The 23,511-nt window shown below is 42.9% G+C and overlaps 1 protein-coding gene across 4 annotated transcripts; it reads right to left on the bottom strand.

Annotated features, from left to right (window-relative positions):
- Positions 1-2,677: 2,677 nt before the first annotated feature.
- Positions 2,678-23,251, bottom strand: UBE2D3 (ubiquitin conjugating enzyme E2 D3). 4 transcript variants are annotated; one of them, XM_077300759.1, is made up of 8 exons: positions 22,757-23,251; positions 9,177-9,240; positions 8,540-8,571; positions 8,005-8,082; positions 6,119-6,224; positions 5,524-5,617; positions 5,059-5,108; positions 2,678-4,006 (listed from the first exon to the last, which is right to left on the bottom strand). In XM_077300759.1, exons 1-7 carry the CDS (start codon positions 22,778-22,780, stop codon positions 5,060-5,062), a joined length of 447 nt encoding a protein of 148 aa, XP_077156874.1. In that variant the 5' UTR covers positions 22,781-23,251; the 3' UTR covers positions 2,678-4,006; position 5,059. The 4 variants fall into 4 exon arrangements, with proteins under 4 accessions (XP_077156874.1, XP_077156871.1, XP_077156875.1 ...); XM_077300756.1 differs by lacking the exon at positions 22,757-23,251 and adding an exon at positions 19,034-19,936; XM_077300760.1 differs by lacking the exon at positions 22,757-23,251 and adding an exon at positions 18,766-18,788.
- Positions 23,252-23,511: the final 260 nt, after the last annotated feature.

The raw sequence follows: 23,511 nt of genomic DNA, 5'->3' as shown, positions 1-23,511 counted from the left end.
TCTCTGTTCCTCCTCCACATGCAGCCAGCTGGGTGACCTTGGGTGACCACATGCAGCCAGCTGGGTGACCTTGCCCCAGCTGTTCCGACCAAGCAGTAATATCAGGGCTCTTTCAACCTCATCTACCTCACAGGGTGTCTATTGTGGGGAGAAGAACAGGGAAGATTATAAGAGCCAACTCTTCTTCTGAACCTAGATTACCACAATGCCCTAACTTGGGTCCTGCAGGCTATCCTGATCTCGGTCAATCTTTGAAATTAAGCAAGGTCAGCACTGGTCAGTATTTGGACATGAACACGCTAAGGAAACCCAGGGTTGCTACATTGAGCTAGACAATGGCAAACCACCCATGTCCTTTCCTTGCTTTTAAGTATACAAGCCAGGACTCAAATCCCCCACTAAGAAACATCACCATGAATCTAGCAGCAGCACAGGATAAAGTAGTGTGAGAAATGTAAGCTTCAGCATCACCACCACCACTGCTTCTTTGAACACACACAGTTTCCAACATACCCAGGAAGGAAATGTGTCAGAACAGAAGCCAGAACAGCCATTTCTTACAGGATGGAACAAAACACAACTTCATGGGACTGGCAGAGCAGATTTCAGAGCAAATTTCCTTGTCCTGGTACAATTAAGGCAGAGGCCAATTATGCAATTCAAAATTAGAGCAGATCAAAGGGGCAAAACATACAATAGGAGTGAATGGCTTACTGAATACTGACAATGCTATTTAAGCAATCATTACTTTCCCAAGTTCTTCCGCTGCTTTTCTATCTAATAACATAGAAAAATGTCTACAAATGTAGTTGAGTATAAGGCAATGGGTAAGAACTACTGCATACTCTTATGGCAGCAGGGTGTATGTTAGAGAGGGAAGAGTTCATCGTATGGTGCTGCATGATCACATGGAGAGCTGGGCAGATCAGAGAGCAATTGAAATGTGCCATCCAACTGCATTTCTGCATGCAGTATATTCAACTAAGCTTAAAGCAAAGCACTGAATCTATTTATTATATTTATATACCACCCTCCCCTGAGGCTCTAAGCTATCGATCCTACCAATGTGTCCTGCTAACAGTGGTACTTTCTACCCAGTGCAAGAAACCTCTCCCTGATAGAAGAGGCTTTTGGCACAAAGGAAGACTCTTCCTATTATGGGGAAGCACCACATCAATGGAATGAGCCCGCAAGATCCAACCCTCTGAGATTATGCACAGGTCACAACAGCTTTTAACCTCCTTATAACCTTATTTTAGTTGGTGTCAGTCATCCATTATGTGTAGCCTATGGATTTGCAAAATCTCAGCTTCAGTGAACTGACATTTCAAACCTTCACAGCTATAGGACTAGATGCAGGGATTATGGGAGGCTTGAGGTAGAACAAATCCTACTACTAAGCAGTCTCAGAACTGAGGAACTTGTTAGGCAAGTTTTCATACAAACTCTGTTTAACCTACATGCACGCACATTTGAATTCTCGGCCTGCCCAATTTGGCAGAGGGCCACCACCTACTGTGGTGGAAGATCTAGTATTTTTTCATAATGCTTAGAATTACATATGAAACATGCTGTAAAAGATGCTGCACCAGGAGAATATTCAGTCCTGTTGAAGTTACCTTCACTCTGTGGTTGCATGAATAGCTTTGCTTCCAGTTGTACAATCCAAATGTTTGAATACCCAGAGGTCTGTTTCATTTCCAGCAGACACTCAGAAATATTAGCTAGATCCAGGCAGATTGCAGAATTGGCTAGTGGCTAAAATCTTCAACACATTTACATGGCACCAGTGCCATGAGCCGAGAAAAGGCCAAATTTATCACTATACCTCAATCTTAGACATCTTAATTTCAGTGGAACATGCTTAGAAATTCAGCCAAAATGTTTTTTTTTTAGTGGGATCATGTAATTAGCAATGATTTCAACAGAAAAGCACACACAAACTTTACAAATCAAACAATGGGGCAATGTTAGGTTGTGCCCCATTTGTCATTTGTGTTACACCTGTGCATATTAGAGCAGCAGTGTTATTACTAATCAATCCCCCCCCCAACTGTCCTTTTTCCCATTCTGAAGAAATTGTTGTTTTGTTGTTCTGCAAATAAGCAGTTATTTCCAAGGCAAAACTCAGCTAGCAGTGATGAGCTTGAACAGGCAATTGAGAGCTTCCAAAGGTTTGAGAGACCTCTGTTCTAAAATCAAAACAAACCATGGCCAAACTACGTATTCCATTTTTATAAAAGTTATAGTTTCACGTTTATTTTACATCTAGGATTCCACAATTGTGTGGACACAAGGAATTAGGATGCACAGAACTATAAGCAGTGCCAAGAGTGGAGCGAGAAAGAAGTCACAGAAGCACAAACTGATAGTACAGGACTAGAGAACGCCAAGCTAGACAACAAGGATGGAGACAAGACCATGGGTGTAGGAAGAGGGAGAAAGAGAGCAGTACCTTTTCACCAACAAGATCAAGAATGAGTGGCACAAGGGGGCTTGTCAAAACAAAACAAACCAATAGCAATGACTTTATTCATTCATTTTGGTCACCAGAAAGGAGTGACCACCGCAGCAAAAAAAAAAAAAAAGTTCATTAATGTTAAGTGGCAGCACGGTAGATAATCCTTCAATGGATAGCAAGCTTCCCACATAGAAAAGTCACTTCAACACAACCTCATGACAATTCCCACATCAAAACAGTACTTTATTTTGCAAATTTTGCCTCATTACTCCCACATAAAGATCTTTCGGCTGTCAAGTGTACAAGGTGAAGAAAAGCTTCTCAGTCAACAAGCTGGGTGCATCTGGATGTGCCTCCACAATACACCAGTACATATATCAGCTGGGTGCCAGAGTCCACATTTGAACTCTTGGCTCCCAGTACCTTGTGTAGCACACTAAAGTCTACACTACTAGATTAGCTTATTAGTTCTGCATACTCCAGGGCTGATCAATGTGTCAACCTGAAAACAGACCAAGTATTATAACTGAACATGGCAAAAGGTTCACTCTACTAACTTCACATCATTATTTGATGTCAAACAATGAGGCAAATCCCAACAAGTATATACAAAAACCACCTTTGCTTTTACAAAAGATTTTGTTTCCCATATTGATTAATCCAGGCAGCTAACTCATTGGTTTATGTAACTTTATTGAAGAAAATAAAATCAATTACTAGGAGAGCTATTAGTTGATCACTCATCCATTTACAACTTGCATCATTTATTCAGTGCTATATTAAACTGTTGTGGAAGATAGATTAACTAATAGCTCCAAGCATCCTAACAAAATTTAAATGAGTTACAAAAATGTTCTGAGACCCTATTTTGGAATACAAGGGATGTTGGATTTCCAAATTCCATTCTCTGTAGAACAAGAACTGGTCATTCCTTTATTGACATGCATAAGATACATCACGTGTTCTGTTCTGCTGATGCTACAGGTTCTGTACCAATTCTCCAGCCACACCAGTTATGAGTGCAAGTTATGTCATGAAACCTCAGTCTCTAACACTGGAAGGTTTTAAACAAGATGGATGATGCTACAGCAATGTTATTTCCTGTGATGTGAGCAATCTGAACATCCATCTCCCCTCCCTTTGGGTGATATCTTCAGTAGAACTGTTAGAGCAGTGAGGAATGATTTCAATCTCATAACCAAGTTAGAGTGAAGACATTGGCCACAACACACATGCTCCATTTAAAGAATTCTGAATCTTGGGCAACTGTTCTTGTATAACTACTTTACAGATTCTAAAAAGCAGTTATTGTCCAAAGCTGGAAGAGCTAAAGTCTTCTCAGATGAGCATGTGCATGAATGGAGAGAGGTAAATAAAAAACAAAAAAACAAAAAGATGAGGTCTGATAGGGGAGCAGCCGGATAAGAAAATCAAAAAGGAACAGTAATTTAAAGTTTATTCCAGCTATAATGCAGGTTATTCTGACTTTTAAGGTAGCATCACATGGCATACTTCTGAGTCCATTCCCGAGATATTCTGTTGTACCTGGAACAGGAAAATATGTTAAGCAAATCAGCAAAGCTATCAATGCCGTTACCAATACTAGCTTCAGGAACTTCCTACTTGATTTTTTATGGAGTAATATTCTGGGTAAGTGAAGTGACTGTTCTGCAAACAAAAATCAGTGTATTCAAAACCAACATCAATGAGAAATTTTGCATTAAATATAGAGGTCCTTCAACTGGCCCAAGTTAATTCAAGCAAAATTTTTCAATTAAATTAGTTGTAAGTGGGATATACAACTGGCACTAACTCCAGTTACAAAGACTGGACATGAATAATTATGATGGGGGGGGGGAGCAGCTGGTGACCTTAATGGTATCTCAACCAAGACAAGCAGGCAGAACTATATCTACTGTCAGTATTGTTTTTGACTACAGAACTGGTCAAGAAGGCCGGGGAGCCAAAACCAATTTTGCACCTTTGCCAAACACATGCCAATCTTTATATTTAGCATATAATTACACAGTGCCACATAAAGTATCAATGTGTAAATACAGATGGATGTCCAGTTATGTTATAGCAAATAATGCAGAACTCCAAACTTCTATAACAAACAACTCACAAAGCTCTTTAAAGCTAATGCAGAGAACCTCTTTCAAAAGTACAGATATTAAAGGAGGGGAGACTGTAACACTCCACTGAGAACTAATGCTACAGTTACATGCTCATCCACTATTACATTAGTGCTCACCTGAACATGCCTAATAATTTGGACTTTATGAACTTTGACAAGTTTAACGATCTAGAATACATTGTAGCCAAGACTCAGTTTGATGTTACTGCCAAGTACTTAACAGGCAAGTGTGGCATCACAAAACCAGATTCAGAAAGCCTTCTTACATTTGACTACACTTTTTTGCCATGCAAAAATAGGCTCCTCACACTGAACGTAGATCAAGCAAGTTATACTTTGGATTTTAGTAACTGATACATCCATTATATTTGTTAGTTAAAGTTGGTGCCTTAAAGCATGCAGCACTCAAGTGCTGAAGTCCCCACATCATTGATGCACTATGTAGCGCAGACAATCTTACCCTACAGCATAGCGTATTTCTCTGTCCACTCTCTTGCTAACCTATTGTACCTGATTGGATAAGTACATTTAGTAACAAAAAAGACAAGCCAATGGAGCTCTCTTAAATCTACCTGGTGAGATTTAATTGCAAGCACTAAGCAGTCCTAGCTCTAATGTGTAGCTCTGATGCACCCACAGGTTGAAATCAGAAAACAGTTATTTCTGAGAGTCGTCAACTGTATCACTTTTCCCCCTTACACTGTAGACTCGGTGCTGTATTCTGTTAAACAAACCAGTGGCAATCTCAGAAATCTCTATATGGTGAGAATTCACTTCAAGTAAATTCCCCACTAGCACTCTCCAGAGCATTCTGGATGTACAAATGGAATGGAACGCAACACCCAATTCAGGAAGAGTAAAAACAGCTCAAATGTTCTCACGTTCTTTCTACTAAATCTATCTCCCACCAAGAAGCCATACTTACTTGTCTCTGTCTGTTTTATAGATACGTGCAATCTCTGGCACTAGGGGATCATCTGGATTGGGATCACATAGCAGTGAACAAATGGATAAGAGAACTGCAACAAAAAAGTAACATTTGCATCAAAAGGAATGGCAAACAGTTAACACATGTGTAGCTGGGCCTACACATTTTTCTGCAAAGATGCCAGCAAGGGCTTGCCAACTTGATCACAATAGCCACTAAATGTCCGTTTAAAGCCACAGTTCCTGCATATGTATCTCTTTTGCCAATAACTGCTGAGAATGAAACATTTTAAATTTACAAGCAAGTCGTCCATTAAGAACACATTGCCCGCATTATTCTTAGCCTGTTCATGCCACTTTACAAAATAAGCAGCATAATATGATTCCATTTTATTAGTCCAAGTTCAAATGGAAAGCTTGCTGCTTCTAACTAATACTGTATCAACTATAATGGTGCTCTTTCTCTGATTAAAATGTTGGTGCTTTCCATAAAATTCTACAAAGTTGATTACATACACTGTGAACAGATAGAAGTTTTGAGGCACGGTTTAATAGACAGATATTCTCAGCCCCATTACAGTGCTTTCCCTTACCTTTAGAAATAGTTAGAGCAGGAGACCACTGTGACCTTAGAATGTCGAGACAAATGCTGCCATTACTGTTAATATTTGGATGATAAATTCTTGTTGTAAATGCAACCTAAAAGCAATTTAGAGATAATGCAGTTACCAAATGTCCCTTTGATCTAGTTAAAGATGCTGGTTTATATAAAGTACACAGTCCTGTTTACTGTGCTGAGGTAAGTGTTCGCTGTCTATTTAAATCTTCCAGATCTACAAATGAAGTGTAATTAGGCATATCAAGGGCTAACCATTTAAATGTCAGCCACATGATGCCCAAGCATATCTACATCAAAGCTATGGAGGGGGTTGTTGGTTGACTCATTTTCTATACCTTCAATTCCCTCAATCAGCCAACAAAACCAAATATTTTATCTTGAGGAGCTTTGTAAAAGAAAGCATTGCAAATTAATCTCAGAGCTGGATCACAAGATCTCGTTAATGTATCTCCTCCCATCATAAAGTATTTCCCTGGAGTTGATACACTGGGTCATGGATTTTTTCCCTGTTTCAAAGCTAGAGGCACTGCACTGAATACTCAAACAGAGGATATTTTTCTTAATAAAGTATTAGAACTATATATATATACACACACACACATACAATATATATATTGTCTGTATCTGTTTCCTGTTCCCTATAAACCGCTGAGCCTTCAGAGGAGGGTGGTATATAAATATATAAATAAATAAATAATACACCTCCAGAGTGGTAGATTTATAGTAAGTATGCAAATAGCTGGCTATTCACCTGGAACCATGTGAATCTCTTCAGACTATTTATAAACACTTAAGGCATTCTACCTGTGATTATTTGCATTGTAGAGCATATGACACACTTTGTGTGTGGTATTGTTACCCAGAAACAGGTTGGGGAAAATGAAACATACTACTTTTAGGCTTGGTAAGAAATTGTGTCTTACCAAGCCTAAACTCACTTCACTGTACAAAACATATGCCTCCTTGTATACAATCATATAAAGTTTTATCATATAAGATTTTACTATTTGTCATATTTGAGAATTTAAATGTAAATACCAGAGTTTAACAAGAACCTCGCAAACAGTGTAAACTGCTGCACCCTATGCTACCTTAGCACACATATCAGGGTTTAGCCATCTGTTCGGAAAAACTGAAAATAGCACCACAGTTTCATGCAGTCACAATAGCACTTGCTGTATGTTCAGACATCAAGTTAAACTTAATGTTAGAAGAAGAAGAGTTGGTTCTTATATGCTGCCTACCTGAACGAGGCTCAAAGGGGCTTACAGTCGCCTTCCTATTCCTCTCCCCACAACAGACACCCTGTGGGGTGGGTGAGGCTGAGAGAGCGCTGATATCACTGCTTGGTCAGAACAGTTTTATCAGCACCGTGGCGAGCCCAAGGTCACCCAGCTGGTTGCATGTGGGGGAGCGCAGAATCAAACCTGGCATGCCAGATTCAGAGTCCGCACTCCTAACCACTACACCAAACTGGCTCTCAGAAACACTGAACTCTTCAGTTCACCATACACATTGTATTCAACTTTAATCATACCCCTGAAATTGTATATGTCTAAAGGATATAGGATTATATAACATCATAGACTTTACATAATCTAAGTACACATTCTGAGCAAAATGCCATCTTTAAAAAATTCACTGTTGTAAAAGGAAAAAAATATTTTTAGATATCTTTCTACAGTCCTTTTAAAATTTTCCAAAAGTCTCTTGAAAACACAAGTCTCTTAAAAATAGTTTTCCCCAAAGCTTTACACCTAACTCATTGCATACAATAACAATCCTCCTGCTTCTATGCATTGAACCTCTTTCTACTTAGAGAGGGTCAGCATTTAAAAGCAGAAGCCTTTCTGTACTTGCCTTAGGTGGTTTGAAAGGGTAGTCTGTAGGAAAGTGAATTGTCAGGAAGAAAACACCGCCTTGATATGGACTGTCATTCTATCAGAAGGAGATTTAAAAACGAAGCCAAATTAATAGTTCTAGCAGAAACAATACACTGTTCAAAGTACTTCAGTGTTGTAACACTAACTGCAAAATTAGTTATCTGCAACAAAACCCAATTTCTTGAACTTAAAGATTAACCTATTTTCCTGCAGAAAGATTTGGAAAGTTCCAAGAATATTCTCTCATCTGTGTAGGACATTTGCAGGGATATTGACAATAAATCAGAAATACTGGCATCTCCCTAGAACAAATGTGCTTTCAACAGGACAAACAAGATATACTATAAATGTATAGTGACTACTCTAAACAAGGTTTCATAAACAACCCAAATTATAGCCTTTCTTATCTGATCACTAATGTGTACATATATACATATAAATGTACATGTCAGCGACCTCTAGAAATCTATACAAATTTAATTCCAAAAGATATTTAAAAGTGCAATACTTACAGGCCCCATAATTGTGGCTTGCCAATGAAACACTGAAACAAAGAAGAAGGAAAAAGTCTGTTAGTATTTCTCCCCATAAAGAAATGTTATTGAACAAAGGAAGTTGGCAGCCCAGGTTCAGCAATACAATTTGGTCAACATCCAGTGAAAGTCATAGCTCTACCATGATTAAAACCTATATGTTCCATGTCCAACCTCTGCTCATGGGTGCAAAACATTCATGGTGTTTTTATGTTGATATATCCAATCTGAAGAGCCTCTTGTGGCGCAGAGTGGTAAGGCAGCAGACACGCAGCCTGAAAGCTCTGCCCATGAGGCTGGGAGTTCTATCCTAGCAGCCGGCTCAAGGTTGATTCAGCCTTCCATCCTTCCGAGGTTGGTAAAATGAGTACCCAGCTTGCTGGGGGGTAAACGATAATGACTGGGGAAGGCACAGGCAAACCACCCCGTATTGAGTCTGCCATGAAAGCGCTGGAGGGCATCACCCCAAGGGTCAAACATGACCCAGTGCTTGCACAGGGGATACCTTTACCTTTTTATCCAATCAGAAAGTCACCTTGGGAGTCTTACACTGCCAGTGTCTGGGGTAATTTTTTCCCCCTTAACAAGGATATGACATTTGTTGTCTGCTACTTACTGTCATCTCCAACAGGGCCTGCAGAACACTGTGCTGGAGGGTCACGGGCCAAGTCGCTAAGTTCCTAAGGAAAAACAAAAAAAACACATCACCTTTAGAAAATGCTATGCATCATGTTTTTATCACCACCAACTGCCCCACAAAATCTCTAGGACACGCCATTTTTGTGCATCATCATTATATCCCATGGCAGTTTAACTGTTTATGCCTTCAAATTTAACTCTAGGCTATCCCACTAAAAGAGCCTCTTGTGGCGCAGAGTGGTAAGGCAGCAGTCATGCAATCTGAAAGCTCTGCTCATGAGACTGGGAGTTCAATCCCAGCAGCCGGCTCAAGGTTGACTCAGCCTTCCATCCTTCCGAGGTCGGTAAAATGAGTACCCAGCTTGCTGGGGGGTAAACGGTAATGACTGGGGAAGGCACTGGCAAACCACCCCGTATTAAGTCTGCCATGAAAACGCTAGAGGGCATCACCCCAAGGGTCAGACATGACTCGGTGCTTGCACAGGGGATACCTTTACCTTTATCCCACTATCAGTAAACAATCCTAAAGAATTAAAGTAAGTTATCTTGCAGGATTGATGTCAAAAGGGTACAGAGACTATTGTCATTTGTAGTGACAATGCCAAGCAATTATGAGTTTCAGGGAGGTAAGATAAACAATATCTTCCTCATCAAAGAAAGGACTGTTGGGCGTGTTCTGACACTGCTGTACTAGGGCACATGGGGGAAGAAGCCAAGGGTAACTCTGGAAGGGAGGCACTGCTACAAAATTTGCACTAGACTCATCAGGATACATCAATAAATTTCTGCATGATGTGCATCAATATACCTTAGTACAGCCAAACCTTAAATCCAAAGATGGAAGCCATGAACACACAAGACAGATCTTTCATAAAAAATGATTCAGGTTTGCAAAAAAAAAAATCTGAACTAAAAGTATGGAATGGCAAAAGGAATGCCTCTAGCCTTAACGGAAAACTGCCCTCGTTGTTGCTAGGCATCCATAGCAGTACTAACAGCCTTCAAACCTTGGTTTCTGCCAGTAAAAGTCATGGGAAGAGCTACTTTCCTGGGCTACTTTGAAAAGGACTCACTGTGGCTTGCCTTCAGGCAACTCACCGAGAAGCAGCTGGCTACATGTTCAACAGCCACCTTGCAATAATTAATGTGGTGTACTGGTTAGAATTTTAGATTAGGATGAGAGAATCCCTACTCTGCCATGGAAGCTCTGTGGGTGACCTTGGGCCAGTCTCAGCTTAATATACCTCACTGGATTGCTGTGAGAAAAAATCAGAGGAGGGAATATTACAAGGTCCCTAATGGGTAGGTAAAGTGGGTTATAAATGAAGTACGTAGCTGAAAATTGGGGGGGGGGGGCAAAAAAGGTAGATGAATGCGAGGATCCGAGGTTTGCCAGGAGGGGAAAGGGAAAATGAGGTACTCCCCCCACCAAGTCCTTGTAGTTCACCAACTGGGCCATAGGTTCTTGGGGTGTAAGTTTTAAACATACAAATGCCAAGGGAGAAGAAAGAGAAAACTGAAGGCGGAGGTATAGATAAGGGTAGATAGCTGGTAGATGTGAAGGAGAAAAAGAGAAGAGGTCACTGGAACATTCAGAGAAGGGAAATAAGAACCTCAGGAGAAAGGGAAGTGAAAGGCCCACTGCAAACCCTCACAGGATCTCCCCTGTACATTTCCAGGAACTATTACTTTATTTATTTTTTAAATTTATATACCGCCGTGTTTCCTAGGAACCCGCGGCAGTTCACAGAATAAAACATTAAAATACAATAAAACCCCATAAAACCCCAATCTTAACACAAGCCCGCAGCACCACAGGCGGACTAAATAAAACAGTAAGCCCTTGGAAGGTGGGATGTGTCCGGGATGAGGAAGGGTGCCAATTGGCCCCTTCCTCCGGACATTCCCCGCCGGAGCAACTGCGAGCCACACGCAGCGCGGATCGCAGTTGCTCCTTTGCCGGCAACCTGACGCAGCGAGAGACGCGAAGCGCCTCTCGCCGTGTCAGGCCGCTGCCTGACGGAGCCCTCCCCCCAGCCTCAACGGAGACACTGCTCCAGCCTCAACAAAGACACCTCAATGAAGACACGCGTCAGGCCACCGCCTGACGGAGCCCCCGGCAGTCGCGCAGAGCGCGGCTGCCGGGGGCTCCCTGCCCGGCGGCCTGACGTGGCGAGAGGCGCTTCTGGCCTTGCGAGCCCCCGCCACCCTCAACAAAGACACCGCCGGATACAAAAATGGCCGCTGGCAAGAAGACACCGCCAAGGAGCCGCCCGCCCTCGCAAAAGCCACCTTTCCTCACCCTACCCTCGCCAGTCTCTTGCTCTGCCCCCGCCTGCTAGCACCCATTGTATTTGTTATACATTGGGATTTTTTACTAGTTTACAATAAAACAAGCAAGGGGTCAAAAACGCAAATAATCTATCCCATCACACCTCGTTCAGATGGTTCAGATGGAACAGACGGAGGCAGAGGCTTCTTCCACTAGGAGTGAGTGGGAGCTGGTCTAATAGACTCTAGTAAGACTATGATAGACTTTGGGAAGGGGTCCTTGATGGAAACACCGGGGGGTTTACCCTGGCCTCAACCTGGTGGAAGAGCTCCGTCTTACAGGCCCTGTGGAAGCTGACAATTCCGACAGGGCCCTTAGCTCTTCCGGGAGCTCATTCCACCAGGTTGGGTCCAGGACCGAAAAGGCCCTGGCCCTGGTCGAGGCCAGGCGAACATCCTGGGACGACCAGTAAATTCATACCCACAGAGCGGAGGGCCCTGCAGGGGGCATAATCAACCAAACGGTCCCGCAGGTAAGTAGGACCCAAGCCTCGTATGGCCTTAAAGATTAATACCAAAACCTTGAACTTGACCCGGAAACAGACTGGTAACCAGTGCAGATGACGTAGCACCGGCTGAATATGCGCCCTCCAAAGTGTCCTAGTGAGGACCCTGCAGCCGCATTTTGTGGCAACTGTAACTTCCAGATCAAAGTCCCGGGCAGGCCCATGTAGATTAAGTTGACACTTGACACCTATCAATGCTTTTTCTTTCTACGATATATTCATTACCAAATCTGCACTACAAGGAATTGGAACCTTCATTTGGACATCTTACAATAAGTTTTCATGCAATGCCTGAATAACAAGCAAATCAGGAATTTGCACTGCAGTTTCAAGAGTTATGGTGGAATAATTTATTAAAGCAAATTAAAGTAAAGCTTACATGTATACTATGTTTACCATATTTATGCACCATAACTGTTCTTCAACATACAGCTTTACCACTGGGGCCTCTGAAAGATGACTAATTCCTCACAGAAAATCATCTAATAAAAATGCAAGTTTACTTTATTGAGAAAATATTTTCTTCCTCTATGTGAAATAAGGAATGTATTAACTATCTTGATATGCACCATTTTACCACTGTTTTCTCATTATGAAAGCAGTCTGCTTGCTTTAGTCAAAAAGCCATTTGTCAAACTATTCTAGAACTCAAGTGCTTAGTTATGTTCTTGTGATGCCACATCATTCACCCCAAAACACCCCAAAGAAATAGCATCTATTAAGAGCCATGCTGTGTTGTATATTACAAACAATGTTCACTGGTATCTAATGACACGAAGGCTTTGTAGATTATGAAAAATCCAACAGGTTTACAATCTACCGTACTTTGTAGGCATCCTTTATTCCGTACACAGACCTGATCATCATCTATAGAATGTTACTGGACTTGAATCTACCTATTCTACTGCGGACCAAAATGGCTACCCTATGATACTTTTACTAAAACTTGGAGTTTCAAACTTCTAATTTCTGCCTCATGGTTTAAAGGCAGCAAACAGCAGAGGGCTCTGCTAAAAACAAGCAAGGTTAAAAAGAGTATGTTAATAATGAAAATTGATCTCTAGGTAAAAGCTACTTTGAAGGGGGGACTTGAGCTCTAAATAGATATGATTCAGTAAAGCAACCACCCCAGGATGCTATTTGAAATTCACATGGATCAGCAGACAGGGTTGAAATCAAATAAAGGAATTCATTGGTATAGTTACCAGTTCTATTTTATCTAGGAGATATGTGATGCAATGGTGCTGTATTAGGCTAGTATAAGAGCCTGTGTCTACCCAATAGGATTTTTAAAATTTCCCTTTCCTACAGCATACTTCTAAGTCGTTTCAAGCTACTCTTGAAACCTCTTCCATTTTCTATAGCAGTTTGCCCCAAATACTGAGCAGATGAAGAAGACTACTACTCTCCTCCAGAATTATCTTTGCCTTTGGGCAGGCAAAATCAGCAGTTTCTGGATTCTGTTAATGGATTTGTTTCTTGAAATTTACCATTTAATTGTCTGTTACTTGCATGCATTATATTCTTGTTGAATATCTGCAGAATTAGTTATAGGGAACATGCTGGATTATCAAATCTAGTTCAACAACAAACATGCTTTACAGACAAAAGCTGAAATAGATCACACTATTTTAATTGTTTGTCATATTCATAATCTGAATACAAAAAACTGTAGTCCACAGGGCCTGCAAGACGGAGCTCTTCCTTCAGGTCTATGGTTGAGGCTGGGGATGGCGAGGTAGACCGACGCCACCCCCCGGGGTTTGACTAGTTATCAGCAGACCTCCTTCTCCATCCCACTACTAGTGGGGGGTTGGGAGTGGGCTTCCCGCCATGTGGGGTTTCTGTTTCAATAGGGATTTTATAAAATGTTGTAACCCGCCACGAGCCTGCCAAGGAGTGGTGGGGAATAATAATAATAATAACAACAACATAGTGTAACATGGGGGTCGTCAACAAACGCACATGCGCGGAGCTGCCGTGCATGTGCACTTTCACCACCAGGGGGCACTAACGTGCATGCACGGTGCCCGGGCCACCTGCTCTTCCCCAACCCCGGAGGCGGTCCCCGACCATCAAAAGGTTGGGGACCGCTGATGTAACATCTATGAGGTAAGCACTAGATGCATTTTAATCATCAAGCCCCATATTATTTGGAAAACATTAAGAGCTGTAAAGTTCAAGCCTTTAACCCTTAATTTAGCCCTTGCCTAGGTGTCTGGGGTAACAACTGCTTTTAAGCAAACAGGCATAAATTCATTTTTTGAATCTTCATATAGTGCAAACTTAATTGCTCTGTCACAGAATGGTTGATAGCCTGATGCATACGAGGGATGGGGGTGGTAAACTAACAGTGACATGGGAGTGGTGGTCATTGGCCCACCTGGGCCATAATTCCTTGAGTCGTTCTTTGCAATGCTATACTACCGCATGAATACATATTATGGGGAGAGGAAACTCGCAAAAGTTACATGAGGAAAAGGAAGGATATAATTGTGATTGATAAATTTGACTATTTCAGATAAGTTTTTAAGTCGGGAGGAGGGAACAACTTTTACATTTAGCACAAATTATGTCCTGGTTCCATCTTTCCCCTACTGAACAAACACCTTAATATAATACATGCTACTTGGCCACAAGGGGATAATGAAAAGGCCAAGTTATAGCTTGCAAACACACACGCACACACAAAATATATGAAGTTGCCTTATACTGAACCAGATCAATGGGCCATCAAGGTCAGTGCTACCTACTTAGAATGGCAAGAGCTCTGCAGGTTCTCAGGCATATCCACTGCTACCTGGTCATTTAAACTGGATATGCCAGAGACTGATGCCCACATGCTAAGCAGATGCCCTACCTCTGCACCATAGCCCAATGCAACAACAATGTAATTACCCATTTTCACACTTGCAAGATCAACCTTTCTACTTTTCCTCCAGCTTGGGAATCTGTTCCAACACTTTGCCTCATCAAAACACCCGCTGTAGAACTAGGCCGGCAGACAAGCACATAAGCATCTTTGGGACTCAGGTTTATGCTTGCTGGCAGCAGGCAAAGAAGAGTGGACTGAGATTTTGATCGTATCACTGATGGCAGAAAAAAAAATATGACCATTTAAGAACTCATGCAGGGATATAACTCTTTCTGGGAATATATGGAACTCAGTCCCCCTCCCCCACGCCAATATATTAGTAAGCACCCTCTGCTAGGGGAATTCAATGTTTCCAGGAACTTTGTGCACATTCAGTCCAGGGAAGTGAGACCACAGTTCAGGAACAAAGCCATCTCCTATTTGCCAACATGAAGCTTTTCTAATAACATTTATACTCCATTCTTCTCAACAGCAGTGATAATGGTAGAGCTTCATCAGTTTCAGTTCTTTGCCAAGTGCCCTTACACAAAGAGTAACCAGCTCCACACTGTAAGAACTTGGCTTAGATACATAAACAAAACATTGTATTTAACGTCGAATGCCTTTGTTTATTTCTCATTCCAAAACCTGTTTACACAGAAAAGGATAACCCAACAGTGCTGTCCTGCTTATTACTGCTCTTTGCACTGAAGGCAACACAGAAGCAGGAATAACTAGACCTGGGAAAGCCTCTACTAGTTGCTACTCCTAAGGCATATGTAATAAAAATGGAAGTGCAAAAGAACAAAGCTGTTCTTCATACAAGTCAGACCACTGGTCCATTAGGGCCAATACTGTTATTCTGACAACATCTCAGAGTCAAACTCTCATGCTCTGAAATCTTTTAAAATGGAGACAATGAAGCTTCAACTTGGCATTTTCTTCAGCCACCTAGCTGTGGTCCTTCGTTGAGTGTGTTATTAAACACAAACTGGGAATTCATGTAAGAACTCTCAACCTTTGATAAGACTTTCCTTCCGAAGCAAAGGTGCACTTTAAGACTCAGGAAGAAACGTCTTGAGAACCACCTTTTCTGGGTCACTTTATGAAGAGTGACTACAGACTGGGTTTTTTAAATATTGCAGTCGCAAATAACCATAGCCTCCAAACAGCTACAATTGTCATATCCTTTCCAATAAGTCTTGTAAAGCCTACTGAGTGAGGAGTGGACTTACCCAATATTACACAAACCTAATCATTATCTGATCCTATACCTAATGTCCAAATTTAATGCTACTTTGAACCCCACAAGGATTATGTTTATTATACTTTTGGGTAGAAAGATCTTACAATGGTTTTCAATTCCCATAAAACAAATTTAGAGTCCAGATATGAGCTTTTATGCTTTGAGCTTCAAAACTTTGTTGATCTGAAAGGTGCCACTGGACTGTAAATTTGTTCTGCTGCTTCAGACCAACATGGCTACCCACTCGAATCTATTTTCAATTCCTGTGTCTTACAGGCAAAGAGACCCAAGCCAACAAGCTTAAGCATAATTACCTCTTTAAAGAAAAAAAAACACACCTTTACTAACTGTTCGTAGATAAATTAATCTGAATGGTATCCTTCATGTCAAAAATAGAAATTTATTCACCCTTAAAGACTAAAGCTAGGTAAGCAAACATCATATTCCTATTTTCAACATAAGCCGTTTTGAAGAACAAAATGCAGCATCAGATATCAATAAAACTGGATTCTAAAAGACTGTGCTTTATAATAAACTTTACTCACTCCACCACTACCCTTAACAGTAAGGACTGCTGCCTCAGGATCAGTCTAATCCAGGGGCAGTCAAACTGCGGCCTTCCAGATGTCCATGGACTACAATTCCCATGAGCCCCTGCCAGCAGGAGCTCATGGGAATTGTAGTCCATGGACATCTGGAGGGCCACAGTTTGACTGCCCCTGGTCTAATCCCCTGGTTTTCAGCCAGTGGTTCAGAACCAAGAAGTGTGTTATAACCTGACCTCTGATGACTCAGATCATCTAAAGGGGGAGGAAAATCCTGAGTATGGGAGAAAGTACATGTACATTATGTCTACTCTACTCCAATCCTAATGTGCTCACTTTGAAAGTGAGACCCATGCCCACCTATGGAGGCCGAAGGACACCAGGTACAAGGAAAGGATTGGCAGGTGTGCTTTCCTTCTGCATCAGCAAATGCTTAAGTGAATTAATTGCATTCTGGCTGAGAATGCTCACTGATCCACACCAGATTTGGAGGTGAGAGATGACTGAACCATCGTAAGAGTTGCTTTATGTATGCTTGTGCCTCGTTTCAGAAGGGGGTAACAGCTGCTTTGCTAATGCCAGCTGGCATTAGTACCCCAACTCACAGTTCCTGGCAGAGTAGCAGAAAGCTTAACTGTATGATTCCTAGAGATCTGAAGAACAACTGATTTGATTCTAGCCTGGGAGGATCAAAAACACAAAGGTCATTCAATGGTGGGGATAGTTGTGCAGAGAAAGGATCTGGTAAGATCTGGTAAATTTCTTCATTCATCACTTGCCTCAGCTAAGGACAGATACACAGGCAAAAAAAAAATCCTTCACACATAGAAAAAGAGGACCACTAGACAATCACGTTCTCCAATGCAAACATTTATGAAAATAAAACATTTTACCATACTGTTCAGCATGCATATTCCCATCTTACCCTGCCTAAAGGTTAAGTTAATGGAATCATATCAATGAAAGTGCGTGGACATATGTTTCTCCTGTATTTTCATGATGTTACTAAGTTACGTGACAGTATGATCTGTAAAACTTATGTTTGCCAACTATTAACTTTAAAATAAATACCAATAGGAAATAGCAACCTGAAGTGTTCCAATCACTTTCTCTGGTTCAACAGAGAATTGCATAGTTCATTTTTCATATTATGGTTAGATCTAGTTTTCTTTTTAGAAAAATGTAGTCTCCAAAGTAATGGGTTTTGCTCAGGACTTTGTTCCTTAATTATAAAAAACCTAAGTAGCATAAACAACTAGTTTTTCTACAGTTCAGCTTCCATTTAAGTTTTCTGAATATTTAGACAAGCTATGAGTACAATAGATCTTATAATCCTTCACAATCTGATTCCAATGACTGCCATCTCTTCTTCACCGGCACGGATGACAAGACCTGGGCTTTCCAACAAACATGCCATTTCTCTCCATAAAAGTGTAGCCTGGAAGTACTTGAAGCACCTTGCCAGGACAATATAGTACAGATAAAACTCTAGCTCTCAAACCTTCTTAGCATTCAACGAACCATTAGACACAACACTGCCATCACCATGTAGTAGTAACGAACTCAATTTCTGTAGCAGTACTGGTAGAAGTAGTAGCAACCACAATTTCTGTCTGGCTGGCTATTAATGCCCAAATCTTAGTGAATGCTCTTCTTTTGAGTATATGCCACCCCTTGAACATCTTGGGTGATGATTCTTGACATAGCTCTCTGCCGCCCGGTAGCAGGTGTTCCGTTATAGGGAAGGATTGTTTACCGCCATGTTGAGTTTTTGTATTGTTCTGTTCTTGTTTTAATGGGGTTTTATTGTTATGGGGTTTTTTATGCTGTAACCCGCGATAAGCCAGAGTGCTGAGAGTGGCGGGTAAGAAATATAATAATATGAATACTATTTTCCCTGTCAGTGAAGCAAGCATGAATTTTCAAAAGCAAGTGATAACCCGCTATCATAAAGCCATATGAAAAGTTACAACTCAACTATCAGAAGCAAAACATTTTATACTGCAAGCTAGGATATCTAAGCAATGGAGGCAATTGCCTCTTTTCAAATCCCCCTTATCACACTTGTTAATAGCTACACTTGCCTGATCATCGATGGCAAGTTAACAGTCACCAGGAACCAGTTTTAAAACTAAAAAAAAAAAGGTATCTGCAAGACAAGAAACAAGTTCTGTGGTTGGGACATTTTCTTTAAAATGTACTCCTTAATATTTTGAGACCATCTGCATTTCTTATCAAAAGCAGTTGTCTCATAAGTCTTAACACACTTAAAGGGCATATGGTCCCTTTCATAATTATTAATTCACTTGACACCAGTTTCTTTATGGCCATACAGGCTGTTACAAAAAATACCTTTCTCTCATGATCTGCCAGATTTCCTTTGATTTTCTTTTTGTCTTCAGACCCATCCATCCAAGATCCTGCAAAGTCCTCTGGTGGTTTTTGAAATGCTTAGTCATCATTAAGGTTTTATCTCCTCATACGTAAAGAATTTTTGATGATGCAAATCTTGAGTCTCCTCTGTATATTCAAATAAGTCACATACAGTATTCCGGACCTTAGTGCCTTGTGAAACCAGTCTAGAGAATGATACTCAGATGGTCATATGTTAGGGATACTATTATAACTGTGTGGTATAGTCTTCCATCAGACATGTTAGTTTAATACATTTTATACATTTCTTCATTCAAACCAAGTTGGAGATCATATCTCATAGAAGTATATTTGCACCTGTAAATCTGCTCTGTTTTTTCCCCTTGTTGGAAATCTTTTTTAGTAAATTTTCATATTTTATACATAGCTAGTGTTGATGGCTAAGACTCTCAGTTCTTGCCACATTATCTCATATTAAGATAAGATGTGAGGTAACAGATCTATTATTCTTCAGTGTAATTGATTTTATAGGGACATCCACCAATACCTGCTTGACTAACACACAGTAACTCCATCCTTAAATACTTAATAGGCAAACTTAAAGTCATTAGTATGTGCAACAATGAGAAAGATTAGCCATGGATTAACATCTGTCTAGAGATGCTACTGAAGTTGCACAACCTTGTTCGATACAGCTGAATGCTACCGCCTAGGAAAAAGTTTGACAAGAGAAGATTTTCAGTGAAAATTTTGCTGTACAAGAATTTAAGTCTTTAACATACACTTAATAAGAAAACTACTAGGACCATTCCTGAAATGAATTAAATACTTCAGAAAACAAGATCCAAAAGAGGTTTATTATTTTATGTAACTTTTGTCTTTGTTCCATCATGGAATTCAAGATGGCTTTACAAAGCATTCCAGAAGTTATCACAGCCAAGCCAAATGAACATCCTTCGCTTCAACAAGAGGTACCTTGTGCCCTGAATTTAAAATTAAATGAGTTATGGGTAAGAATAAAAACTCAGGCACAAGTACACAGTAGAATGATGTTTGAGCCCTGTGTCACCTTATTATTTATTATATTTCTATACCAATATCCCCAAAGGCTCAAGGCAGTTTACCTTTAAGACCAACAGAGTTTTATTCTTATTAAAGCTTTTGTGTGCGCACATACTTCTCCAGCACACAGTGTGAGATATACAACTGTGTTACCAGAAGTATATATGGCAAAGCATTATTACTGAAAGAAAATTTGATGATGTTCAGAAGTAACACTAGAGTTGGTAAGATGATAAGCTGTCACATGCTTTTCACCAATTCAATTAAGAAAGTAATTGAATGTTAAAGTCCAAATCTTGCCTAGGCTATGTTTTAATCAAATCATAAGTAGCCCTTGGATTACTTTAATTCCTAATTTCAATTCAAAAACACTACTTCTCTTCTACTACAAATCCAGTCATTTATTTTGAGGCTATATCAGTTGTCACACCACAAAGTTCCAATACTTACTTTCATGGATATGACTATTTCAATTAAGCTATGCAAGTGAGAAGATGTAAACCATGGCTAATACCTGAGGAGCAAGTATTACACATACTATGATGGTCCCAAATGTAAACATTCATTTCATCCAAGAGGGGGAGAAATTGCAAACTGAAGGTTTTCTAGAAATTTGGATAGGCACTGAAGTACATATTCTGTTCTGGGAAAGGATGAAGGTCTTCCGTCAGTCCATCAGGTTCTTCTGAGATGCCTCAAGTTTAATACAATTTTTGTTGTTACTTCAAAATGCCTGTTCTGCACTGCTCTACTTATCTACTGAGTTTTTTGCAGTTTAATACTGGTATGCCAAGTAGATTTAATGTTGTGTTTCCTCTGTTTATAAAGTGACAGTTATTTATGAAACAACTACAAACCAATGTACTTATGTAAGACAGTTACCAGACCTGAAAAAGACCTTAAGGAAGGAATCAGAAATGGGACATGACATGTAATCTATTACCTGAATGCTGGCAGAGGTAAGAACTTCACAATATTCTGTACCCAATTCCCATTTCTTGTCTTGTATAACAACTTCATCTACTAAAAACGGTTTAACTGCATTTCCATGTAATTCAACCTAATGGTGTCATATGACAGATGAAGTCATGACTATACTAATCAAAACTTAAACCTGTCAACACCTCAAAATGGGACATCTGACTATTGATTCATAAGTGAAGTTAAGGACTTAGCCTATTGAAATGCCACAAGGATTAAGTCAACAAACTTGGTTATGGGTTAATTTCCAAGAGGTACTGGAATTGAAGGGCTTAACCACCCCGCCAAACTTCATGCTACAAGTCATGTCACTGGAGAGCAAGTTCCTATCAGAAGATCTTGCAAAGTTAAGCTGCCACCCCCCAAATACCCCTTTACGTAAGACCAAAGAGAGAGAAATTTTATCCTTGATTTCACTGTTGCGTTTTGAATGCTTGTCCCTTCCTAACACTGCTGAAAGACTCATGTGTCAGGCTGCTAAACACTTCACCTGCATGTTGTTGACAAAACTAATTAAAGCCGGGGAAACTCCCTCAAGAGTTGTTATTCTCTACTGCAGGGGAAACAAGTTTGAAAGCAAGCTCACCAGAAGCTATGATTAAGGCTTGATTTCAGACTAATTCTGTCGGTACACACCGGGGGGGGGAGGCATGGCCAGGCCTGCCAGGTCACGGGCTCCCGCTTGCCTCGCTCGTCGCCACGAAGGGGGCGGCGCGGAGAAGCCTCCATTTTCGTGGGCCTTCGCTCCGCCCGGGCGGTCGACCCCTGCGGTTCCCGGGCACGTCACCAGCGAGGCCCGAAGAATGACGAGGAGGCCCGGCCGCACCCTCCGCCCAGCGCCACGGGCGAGCCTCTCCGCCGGCCGCACACCGAGGCCCACTTCCTCCGCCACCCTCGCTCCCAACGAGCCTCTCCGCTCCCTCCCTCGAGATTGTGCAAGCCCGGAACGCTCGACGCAACACACACACACACACACACACACACACACACACACACACAGGCCGAGCGAGCGAGCGGGCCAGCCTCGCTCACTTCCGCCCCTTGTCAAGAGCCGCGGCGGCCGCCGCCGGGATTCCGCCCGCCCTCGGAGAAGGGCCCGGCCGCGGCGGCCGCCGCTGAAACCCGGGAGGCGCGTGTCCGTCAGACGCCGCCGGCCGAGAGGGAAAGAGAAAGAGCCCCGGGAAGCGCCGCCGCTCGCCTAGCCCGCCGCCATCTTACAATGCGGGAAAGAAGTTCGCGGGCAGCGGAGGGAAGGCAGCGGGCGCCGGGGACGACGACGACAACCACGCCGCCCGCCGCAGGCAGGAAGGGAGGCAGGCGCCACCACGAAACGCCCCTCCGCTCCTTCCATCCCCCCCTCCGCCAGGCCAACAATGCCGCGACCCGGCTGGGCGGGGGGAGGGAGGGGGAGGGGGCGCCACGCCTGACACATTTTGGGAACTTCTCCGGAGACGTCCGCGGCCGCCCCCCCCCCCCACGGCCTGAGGCCCGGCCCTGGCAGCTCCCGGTCCCGCCCCTGGCGCCCGATCCAGCGTCCAGCCCAGGCGGAAGTCCCACAGGGAGGGAGAGGGGGAGGGAATGAAGGCAGGCCGCCGCGGACCCTTCTCCCGCCGCCCGGTCCTTCCCCCAGGCGGACATCGCCCCGGCGCGGCCGCTCACCTTGTTGATGCGTTTTAGCGCCATCCTGCCTGCCTGCCTTCCGGGGGGTCGCGGGTGCGGTGCTGAGGTGGTGGTGGTGGCCGCCGCGGCCGGGGTTGCTCCTGCTCCTCTTCGCCGCCGCCGCCTGGTCGGGCCTTTCTGCGCCGCCGCCGCTGCCGCACTCCCTCCCTGCGGGTGGGGGATGGAGCCGCTCGCTCACTCTTTGCCTGCGCTTCTCCTTCCTCCGGAAACAGCCGGGGGCGCCCGTCCGCCCGCCGCACCGAGCACCCGCCGCGACGTCACCGGCCCCGCCGCCGCCGCTTCCTGGCTACCTGCCTGCTCGGGAGAGGCGGGGAAGAGGTCCGGCCCGGCTTCCCCAGGAACAGAAAATGAAGGCTCCGCGGCGACCTGGCCGAGAGAGACGGAAATAGGCGAAGCGCTCAGGAAAGCTCCGGCGCAGCCGCCGTCGCCGCCAATGGCGAGGCCAAAGAAAGGGGGCAGGCCTTAGGCGTGGCCACGCCCCCTGCGCGTCGTCATCGGCCGCCACCGCCCTCCCTCCTGGGGGCGAAGGCGGGCTGAAGGAGGAAGAAGCGCGCTGAATCCCCGCCCCTAGGCGCTTTTCATTGGATGAGGCGGGCACGCTCAACCGCCGGCGGAGGGAGGGGGAACGCTCGCGAGGCCGGGCGAAGGGGGAGGGAGAGAAGAGCCGTCAAAGCGGCGCACGCGCGCGTTCTTCTGTTTGTTTGTTTCCTGCAGTAGCAGCAGTAGTGAAGGGG

Source organism: Paroedura picta, chromosome 10, assembly GCF_049243985.1.
Source record: "Paroedura picta isolate Pp20150507F chromosome 10, Ppicta_v3.0, whole genome shotgun sequence".
In the NCBI taxonomy this organism is placed as follows: Eukaryota; Metazoa; Chordata; class Lepidosauria; order Squamata; family Gekkonidae; genus Paroedura; species Paroedura picta.
The sequence above is the reverse complement of the archived record's forward strand: the minus strand, read 5'-3'. Positions and strand labels throughout refer to the sequence as shown.